Source organism: Ascidia mentula, chromosome 7 (assembly GCF_947561715.1).
Source record: "Ascidia mentula chromosome 7, kaAscMent1.1, whole genome shotgun sequence".
Lineage (NCBI taxonomy): Eukaryota > Metazoa > Chordata > Ascidiacea > Phlebobranchia > Ascidiidae > Ascidia > Ascidia mentula.
This window is the reverse complement of record NC_138572.1, coordinates 14,008,798-14,019,178: the sequence shown is the minus strand read 5'-3', so window position 1 is coordinate 14,019,178 and position 10,381 is coordinate 14,008,798. Positions and strand designations below refer to the sequence as shown.

At 36.2% G+C, this 10,381-nt stretch overlaps 1 protein-coding gene and 1 pseudogene across 1 annotated transcript; both read right to left on the bottom strand.

Annotated features, from left to right (window-relative positions):
• LOC145909631 (uncharacterized) overlaps window positions 1–10,381 on the bottom strand; it is a 169,974-nt pseudogene that overhangs the window by 47,142 nt on the left and 112,451 nt on the right.
• Window positions 1,243–4,991, bottom strand: LOC145908127 (uncharacterized). The gene is made up of 4 exons (XM_082995320.1): window positions 4,918–4,991; window positions 4,171–4,337; window positions 3,914–4,064; window positions 1,243–2,447 (listed from the first exon to the last, which is right to left on the bottom strand). Exons 1-4 carry the CDS (start codon window positions 4,988–4,990, stop codon window positions 2,305–2,307), a joined length of 534 nt encoding a protein of 177 aa, XP_082851446.1. The 5' UTR covers window position 4,991; the 3' UTR covers window positions 1,243–2,304.

Genomic DNA, 10,381 nt, shown 5'->3' with positions numbered 1-10,381 from the left:
TAATTCGAGTTGTTCTACCAAGCCGTTTTCACTTTAACGCTGTCGTTTTTGAGTTGTTGACAGAAACGCGCAGCACATGATTGCTGTCAGTCGAGACAAACCAGCGCCCAATGGTCATGCCCTTCCATGCAGCTATGATGTGCCACCCTAATTTTTTTGTTTCTCACTCTTTCGGATTGAAATTTGTAACAAGTAAACTAAGTGTTAATTCGAGTTGTTCTGCCAAGCCGTTTTCATTTTAACGCTGCCGTTTTTGAGTAGTCAACAGAAACGCACAGCACATGATTGCTGTCAGTCGAGACAAACTAGCGTTAATGGTCATGCCCTTCCATGCAGCTATGATGTGCCACCCTAATTTTTTTGTTTCTCACTCTTTCGGATTAAAATTTGTAACAAGTTAAGTAAATGTTAATTCGAGTTGTTCTACCAAGCCGTTTTCACTTTAACGCTGTCGTTTTTGAGTTGTTGACAGAAACGCGCAGCACATGATTGCTGTCAGTCGAGACAAACCAGCGCCCAATGGTCATGCCCTTCCATGCGAAGGCACGTTGCAATTTCATGCGTTAATGGCCAAGCGGAAATAGCATAAAAGAATTAAAACACGTTAATGTGTTGCAGCAAGCTAATTTTCAAAAGAGCGCGCGTATACGGCACTAGAGTTTACGTAGGAGCGCAAGAACAAAAAATGCTGAGACAAAGAGTACGGTGATTTTTTTTGGTTTTTCAGGGCCAGGAAACATGTGTGTGGTGAACACAGTCTTCATTAAGATCCGAACTTGTAACAGTATTATTTTTTGTTTGTTGTTCCGTGACCTGTTTTTTCCCCAAGCAGAGTAAACGCATTACGTGTAAAACAATATTATGAAAACAAAATGATAAAACTTGCAACGGTTGCATGCTATTCCGTTAACTTTTGGCTCCCTTGTTCTGTTGTTACACGATACTGCGCTTTAGAATAAACAAACATATAGTAGTGATTCCAAGCGTAACCTTTTCTGTTTCCACGGCTTGATATTTTACAACTTCCGTGTTTCCTTTTTATATTGTGTTGTTCATGTAATTAGCACGGCTTGACATTGTACTTTATTGAGCGCGTTACGTAAACTAAACTGGAAATACTCATGATATTTACAGCCAAATTACATTACTTCTTGTGCCTATTGGCCGTTTCCTTTAATTTTCGTGTTTATCTTCAGGTTTTCTCTTTTTTGTGTTGTTCATGTAATTACAGGTGACGTTCTCCATATCTTTTATTCACCGTAATATTTACTGTCGTGTTTTGGCAAAAAATGAACCAAGCAATGAATGAAATAAACAACTGCTACAAACTCATTGAGGCATAAATCAATCGAAAAAAACGCGGTACGCAATAATTATGAATAATCACGGGAAAAAACACGGAACACAGGGGAAAGTGCTTTTGCAATGTAATGATTTAAAACATGAGGTAGAGAATAAAAACAACAATTTTCTACAACCAACAGTTTTGCTAAAAGATACTTTTGTTTAATCACTTTGACACATTTCTGATCGATCTAGTGGTCGGTGCCAAACGCTAGTAACACAGGATCGCAGTCGATTGGCCATCCGGCTTGCTGACCAAAGCAAAAGAGATGGGTTATTCTGATGTGGAAGGGGCCATGTGCAGCTTGCGTTTGTTCCATCACGTAGTCCTATCCCATGTGTTAATCTAGTACAGAGTGTGCACGTCTACCGAGTCTACAGTGACAGGTTGCAGAAACGTTTCTCCAAGTAAGTTACTCTGTAAACCTGTCAAAACAAATCAACACAGCAGTACGGTGTACAGGACAGCTGACTATTAAACAAGCTAATACAAACTCAGAATTAAAAACCACTGTTTCCGATTACGTTTTACAACTGTGCAATACTGCCTTGAAAAAATTAAAGCATACGTAGTTGCTGATTCCTAAAGGAGAATTAAATAAACAATGCCTTGTCGGTTAAGTAGTTGCCAAAGTCAAAATATCAAAGCCAAAGCTAATATGCTAGTCATTGTGTTTTTCATCAGTGCTAAGCAAGAAAGAGTTACAGCAGGGTACATGCAGAGGTTTAAAAAGCATCTGCCAAATTAGTAGCATGTTAGCTTTGGCTTTTCTTTTTAAACATATTTAAATTTGTTACTGTTTATCATGAAACATAAATTTAACATTAAAAAAATCGGCAGGAAAAACAATTTCGGTGTAGTGTATAAAAACTGTAGGAGTTTATGCATAGAAAACATTATTTTAGGAACATTTAATTTTGTCATCATTGTCATTTTGGAAGCTTAAATTAGTCAAAATCTTAAACATTAAACCCCTCAGCAGCAAACATGTCAAAAAGTCCAACTTCTGCAGATGTCTGAATATCTATGGTCGTAAAATTTTGGTCATTCAATCCAACAATTTGGGAGGACGTTTCTGCAGCTTCCTTATTTGAATTTTCATCTGTCAATACAAGAAAACAAACTTAAAATGTATTAAATTTTGTCTGATTGGTTCAATACACATCAGAGAAATTACTGCGTAGTATAATTCCTATCAGTTTTTTTCCTAACACCTTTAATCCTTACCATTTAAGATTGTAATAGTGATCTCATCTTTGCAGCCTAAAATGTCTAAGCACTGTTTTTTCCCATATGCTGATGGATATTTAATTTCTAAACCGGATGGAAGACCAGTCACTTGTAGTTTCCTCTTCTGGCTGTATGGCATTCTGGCCTTTACCCCTTTTGCTAAACCTTTGCGAGTTAAATTGTGTTAAAGTAAGTTTATACAACAGCAACTATGTTTTGCAGGTTATCTGGACAAACTACAAACATTTGGTTTGCAGCTCACAGAAATCATACTTTTGGCTCCACTTTGCTAATATACAAACTATAAACTGTTTGCCAAAACTTTTTTTTTGGCTACTTACTATACTTTTCATTAAAAATTGCCTGAACTTGTTTCCTCAAGTCACTAACACTGTTGTCCATGCTGGCTTGTTGACAGTGTTTAGCTGTGTCTAAAGCAAAACAGTACTTTTAAATTTCTGTTCATCTGTAATTTTTATGATTGTTACTTAAAATATATTAAGAGGACAACCAAGGAAAGAACACATATTCAATCAAGGAATGTTTGGCAACAGATTTCAACTTATGATAGGGGCTGACAATGAGTAAATCCAGTAATCTTTTGTGTGTAAGGGCCTTGAGTTGCCCCAGTATTTTGTTTTGCTGTACAACAAATTACATAGGGACATTTAATAATTGAGGCTCAACTGGCAAAAAAATACTCGGTTGGCCAATGTTTGGGTAGTTATGCAACAGACATTCATCAGGACAAGTAAGTAAAACACAACATGATGATAAACAGTAACATGCAAAAATAGGCCAGAATATCGAACATTATGTCTGGCCAACAACACACTTTACAACCAAAACCAGAATTCCACTTGGAATAAAACCACAAAGCACACCTTACAAAAACGATTGCTGTTTAAATGTGTAGCTTAGCTGCAATGGCACTTTTATCTCAAAATAAACATTATTTGTTGATGTGTAACAAATAAGATTTGTTGAAATCCGACAAACAAAATTAAAATGTTAAGTAAATTAAATGCATACAGACCCAAATTAAAACATAATTCGCAACCAATACCAGAATCCCACTTGGAATCGAACCAAGGTCTTTCGCTTAAAACGCGAAAATGATACACCACTTCACCATAGGATTTTACATTTAGTTTGGCCACATTCATGCAAGGTTTAATAGAAACTATATATATCATGCAAACTGATATCTGATATAAGCTAAAACACAAAATAAAATAATTAATTTTTTTTTACATACATTTTACTTAACTGTGGATAATTACTGGCCTTGTCACAAAGCTTGTCAGTTCATAAAATTACAGACTTGCTTTTTCATACCTTGATTGCTTGCATTTAATACGAAATGACGCTGCAACTCCAAATTTTTATTTAACATTTGAGCAGACTTTGGGGTCCCAAATATTTGTAATTCTCCATCAGCATATGCCAATCCACCTACTTCGCAATTAACCTGGTGTAGTGCTTTGCACTAAAATAAACGTTGCAATTTATTTGTTTCCTGCATTAGTTATGCACAGTTCAAATATATACTTCAACATATTAACAAAAAAAAGGCAATGGACATATTTTCTTACTGCATTTTCGATGATTTCCAGCTGCTGTCTTTTAAACTTTTTTAGCTTTTTATCAGTCATGTCGGTTGGTGGTGGGCTTTCCTTAAAGTTGTGAGCTTTTTCACTCCAAGATTTTCGTTCCAAATTGGTTAGTTGTCGCCATTTTTCACTGAAGACTTTAATGTTGGCTTCACAACCAACATAGATATTATTAACACATACAAATGTTTAAGAATAAATTTTCTTGACGCAAAGAAAATTTGGTATTTCTTAACAGTTGTTATACTTTTATATTTTCAAGTTTTATTTTTTTATACATGAACAACCTTTTAATTAAAAAGCTAAATTATTAAGTATATATATCATGTTTCCCATGTGAACCGGTTAGTGTTCTGTGCTGCCTGCATGACAGTCAGGTGTTGGTTATTCTAGTCTACACCATACTAAACTATGAGACTCGGACAATGCAAATTCTGTAACATACACTGTTTGGATTCACAAGGCCTAAAGAATAAACATATTTTGATTGGATCAGACATCTGAGAATATTATATTACTGAAAAAAGTACAAGGTAACCAGTTTTTTTGCCCTGAGGTATTAAAGTACACTTCAAGGTGAGGTTCACTCAGGAACTCTTCGCCTAATGGAAGCACTACCTACTGTGGCGTATGTTGCAGCACCATGGTTGGCAAAAGTACTAGTAATTAGACAAAAAATAGTTTCTTATAAAATATACAAAACATGTGGAAACCATGCTGATAACTTACAGTTTCCTTGAAGAGACGAACAGAACAAATTGTAGCCAGTCATATGCTTATACATTTTTCTCTGCTTATACATCAAGTAACTGTATGAATAAAGAAAGGTAGTTTAGAAATGGATCTTTACTTTTTGTGAATTACTTATAACAAATAGCTGGTGAACCAGCAACAACCTGATGTTTAACACATTTATAAATGCTGCAAGGCCAAACTTTTACATCAAGCAAAAAACCATAATAATCAATAAATATAAAAATGTTTCTGAAAGGTAATGGATAGCAACTAAACTAGTGTTTCACACATTGGTTTTGTCGAAATGCACAAACATGATTTTGCAATCGACAAAAGACTGTTTTTGAGGGGCCACATAATTCAAATACAATTGTAAAACTTCTTTTTTTTTCAATACGGCATGTCACATTAATTTCATTTGAGTTTGGTATATTTTTGGTTTGACTGTGTTCAAGTTTGTGCACCTTCATAACGAAAATCAATTTTGTAAAGAGACTGCTTGTATAACAAGTTGTTTTTTGTTGCATTATACATGAATGCCCCACTTCCATGTTGGTATCATAACAAACTAACACTATTAAATGTAGGTTGTTTTGTCATGGGGGTGTAACACAAATTTTTATTCAGTTAGCGAAGTGCCGAATCCAAATTACCTAAATTCACTATCCCGTTGCACTGAAAACATTTCACGTTCACAAAATGCAATTTTCTCCTGAAATCTCACGAACATTTGGCTTAAAATAAGTTGCATTTCAAAAACGGCCGAATTACGACGATATAAGCCTAAAGCCAAATACGTTTTTAAAGGCCGGGCAATTCAAATGGCAAGCCTGGTCAAACTGCTTTACGGCGACAACCGGCAACATAACATGCGTTTGATTAAAAACAGCAGGCGACGCAAACTCGCTACAACGAAGATACGTCTGTGTTGTTGCTCCGAACGCTTGAAGCGTTGAAGAGAGCAACAGATGTTGCCCGTGTTGCTGCCACAGCACGCTTGAAGCGGTGATTTTTACTATCTTATATCACGCTTCAAGCGTCGAAAACAATTTGAATCGGGTGTTTATTGCATGCACTCATTATAGTACTGATGATGAACGCAGTTAGTGTTCGAAACGTTTACTATTACTAATGTATAACAGCATTTTAGCTTTGGTCTTCAAATGGTAAAAGAGGTATGCATATATCATTAGAGTATGCGAGCGTAACATTCCTAAAATTGCTACTCCATACAACTGATCCTCTGCAACCACTGGATGTTACATTTTTCAAATCTTTTTTTCAGACTACTTTGTACTAGGGAAAGATTAAGCAAGGCATTTTGCACATTTCGCAGCGACAATATCAACGGTAATAATCACGCTCTGAACCCGTATTACAGCGAACGTGCTATTCGTGAGTCACGGTGTAATCCGAACTCAAATAAAAAAGCGAAAGACTTAATCAAAGTAAGAAATTTGAGATTAAGATGTTCTCAAATCCTAATTACAGTCGGAATTTAAATCAAGCGTATTCAGCCGCAATTCCCCTGGCATAACTTTCGACAATAACGGACTTATGCGACTGACGAAGCGTGACCTTTTTAAAGTGTGTCTGTGCCGACAACATTGTAAGTTACTACATGGCGCTTTAAGACGGATGCGAAGCTGACTCGCTAATCCGACTCTCTAGTTTTCGAAAAAAAAAGGGCGAACGTCGCTTGTCTGATTTAGCTTCAAGGGTGTCGCTCCACTTCCTGTGGTAACTTGATTACATAATGTCAAGAAAACAAGACCGTGTTGCACAATTGCTACAGTCATGCAAAGAGGGCTGCCAAAATTTGTTGTCAGAAACATAGCATTTGTCTGTATTGGATTAACATAATGTTTTCTTTTCTAACTAATTGTGAAGCTTCCTCCTCAGTTGTCGAATTTCATTTTAATCAAATCAAAAAAAGAATTACTCGAACTGACCATGACATTGATGGTGACAATGCAATAGACGGAACAACAGATAGATTACAGGAATTTATCAAAGATATCAGCAAAAGCTTGACAATGTTTTTGTCTGATATTTATAAGCTTTCGAAGAACATATATCACAACCCTGAATTTTGTACAAACAGTTTTGGAGGTAATAGTTTCTAGAATATTTCAACTTCCAAGCTAATGCTGGGAAATTTGTCCCGTGTAAACAAGTAATGCACAAAAAATATAATGCGTGACAAATTACACTCAAGGTATAATATAAGAACATTTTCGTGATTTAAAGACTAACCAAGATTTTCGATAGTAAGCAAATGTAAAAAAATAGAGAACTTTTGTTAAATATTACAATTCTATAAACATTTTGATTAAGATATTAGTACAGAAATGAAACAGAAACCTTCTCAATTTGCCTCGCCATACATGTTCTGCCCGTCTGATGAAGTAGTTCACCGAATTTGTGAACCCATACCTGATAAAATATAGTACAACGGCCAGTTTGACATCGTGCATTGTCACCAGTCATTGTTGGATTTGTGTTCACTTTAGGTTGGCTGACAGATAGTGGTAAATGTTTCAAGACTGTGTTAAGAAAACAATGTGTGAAAATGTTTTCATTCCAGTTTTGTTTATGGTGATAAAGTTGTATTATACAACTCATTCTTAGGCTGATGAGTTGTAAGGAAGCAATATACTGTTGTGGTTAAAAGAATTTTGAATTTGTTTTTTGTACAAATGTTGTACAAGGTATTAGATGTGAGTGGTGTTTGAATAAAGGATATTTGCAAGAACCTACACTGGGTTTTGAATGTGCAACAAGATCACAATGATTTCATTTTAGTTTTTGACTTGGGTACGGTTGTCAGAAAAGTGGGTTAGATGTCACATTACTATTGGTTCCCATAAAAAATGTCACTCCTGTAGTAAAATTGAAAGATTTGTCAGAAACCAATCAGCACTCACTTTGCCTATGTTTGTAAATGTGTCGGATAGTTGTTTTCTTTGTAAAATAGAAATATTGGTGGTAACAAATGTAAGAAGTAATCCCGGACAAAACCTCGACTTTTCAGTCCCCTTTAGTACCTAGCGTAGATTAACTTGATCCCACAAAGCGTCGCCACTGCAACATGTAAAAAAAACTGATTAAAGTAAATTTCCCTTGCAAACAAACTGTTTGTGAAGCAAATCTATTTCCAGAATTTTACAGTGACCAGAGAAAAAAACAAATTGAGTTGAGTGTTGATACATATAAGGTTGATGTTTACAGACAAACTGTCATAGAAGAAGGCATCATCATCTCCAGGTTTTATTGCCACATACTTAGTATCATCATTGTGCTTTGTAATTGTTCAGACAAAGAATGCGCCAAGGTAATTTTGTTCAATAATTGCAAAATCATCATTTGTCTGTTTTGATTGTATACATATTTTTAGCTGTTGCCCTTGTATGCAATGAGGTATATTTACAAAACTACAGCAATCCTTCTATCGCACATAAGTGTTTCATGCCATCTTTAATCCCAATACGACAGATTTGGCAGTTTTTAAAATTGTGATTAACTTTTACCAATTATGCATAAACCGAGGTTTAATAAAAACAGGCACTGGAACATGCACTGCAAGCGCATACCAAGTACAATGCCGCAGGCCGGGGCCTACTTGTCCATCTTATAATGTACTGTCTGGAAAATGTTGTTACCCAAACATCAGGTATAATTACCGGAGAATTACTCGGTATCTGTGGCAAACATTGCTTTGCATTATATCATTCAACTCTGCGCTACTCCCATTCATAAACACGCAATGCTGCTAAAAAGATTTATTGATGACATAATCTGGGTCTCTGCAAGTCCAGGTGATGCCAAAGCAGTGCAGCTAGGAGGAGCACTGGAATTTCATCACAAAAGACTTCGTCGGCCTTGGGCCCCCTTTGTGTGTTTAAATCAATTGTGTTCGCAGAAGCAGTACGTATGCGCCGCTTAAACAAGGTAAACAGGGACTTCATCCACAGCCTTGAACTTGCAGGTTGTTTCAAAGATGCGAAGGGAGACAAGATGCCCCATCTTATTCAAAAATAAACCAGACAAACTCCACGAACCCAAACAAAGGCGTACCACGCCGGTAAGATAAACCACATTATTTTCATTGTTTTTAACTGAGGCGCTAAAATTATTTTTAGAAAATCAAAGGAGATATAAATACTGCTGAAGTGGACGTTCACCACAGCCAGGACAGCGGAAGTATCACCGAAAAAGTATGTTGGGCTTCATGTGGAGCTGCTTTGAGTTCTAACAAAACATGTTTTACTTTTGCGCTTTTTTACCTGGTGGATGATCAAGATTTAAAAGCTGCTAGTGACCAAATAATCGACGAACCGAAAAAGGTTTTAATCAAGTTAAAATGCAGTAGAAAGCTATGACGAAAACTCTCTGATTTTCACATTCTTTACCCAAAATGTTGTTTTTCAGATGGACGTTGGGCTACAGGAACACAAGATGGCGCCAACCACTGTTTTGTTAGGCGAAAAGTTATTTATAAATCCATAGTGAGCACAATTGCACAAGCCACGTTTCGTAGCTGTAGAATGGAATATCGTCAAGTAGGATTGTGGCAATAATAAATATTTGTGTGATGTCATGTCAAAGACATAAATGGGAAGTTTTATAAATGTCCATGTGAATCTTTAAAGTTTTATTATTTGTTTCACACAAAAAATTATTTCCAGCAAGCAAAGTGTTTTTGCATGTAAACAGTGTTTGCATGCCTTATCGTTGTGGTGTTGTGCCCTGTTTACATCACCAGTAAATGAATTTGCATCGACTCTTTTACAATGCAGTTTATTGTAAGAAAATATATAATTTTTTGTAAACATTCCTCGCGGTCTGTTTGCGCTTTGCGACAAAATCACCTCATCAACCAATTACATTTTTGCCAGGGGCACTTACTCACATGCCTTAATTTTTCGTTCACTACGATTGGGTTGAAATGTTTTCGCTTTCTGTTTTCATCTTTTCTTGTTGTTTGAATATGTAAATACCTCCACCTCGATAACCGCCTACGGTTTGAAGCTGTTCACTGCACATGTTTACGGCGTAATTAGACTGCTATCAGGACGGGAAAAATAAAAATTATTGTTATGACAGAGAGGAAGAAGAGGTTGTTTCAGATAGATGGGTGGCAAATAATGAGGTGTACTACATTCCCCAGGCAGCAAACACAGCGAGGTGCTAGGAAATGATTGGAGAAAATTTCTTTTAGTTTTGTTTGGTCAACTATTCTGTGCGTGGGGGTAAACTGGGCAATCAGGGGGCGTGTCGCACACACTGTGGATCAAATGCCGAAATACGGGTGGAAAGAGATTTCCTTTTTATTATTGAAAACCGTTCTTTGTTCACTATTGTTGTATTTTCAAAATTTACAGTGATGTTCCCGAGATCCGGATGTATGATAGGATTAGATCCAATCCAGCACATGTTTGTTTGTGGATGTCAAAAT

What these genes read in the sequence shown, in the direction of transcription:
- LOC145908127 (XM_082995320.1), bottom strand. Translation starts at nt 4,990, where the DNA reads ATGTATAAGCAGAGAAAAATGTATAAGCATATGACTGGCTACAATTTG. An exon ending in TGGAAATCATCGAAAATGCA is followed by an intron (nt 4,065 to 4,170) that starts GTAAGAAAATAT and finishes CGTTTATTTTAG; the next exon opens with TGCAAAGCACTACACCAGGT. An exon ending in ATTAAATGCAAGCAATCAAG is followed by an intron (nt 2,448 to 3,913) that starts GTATGAAAAAGC and finishes TTGTATTGACAG; the next exon opens with ATGAAAATTCAAATAAGGAA.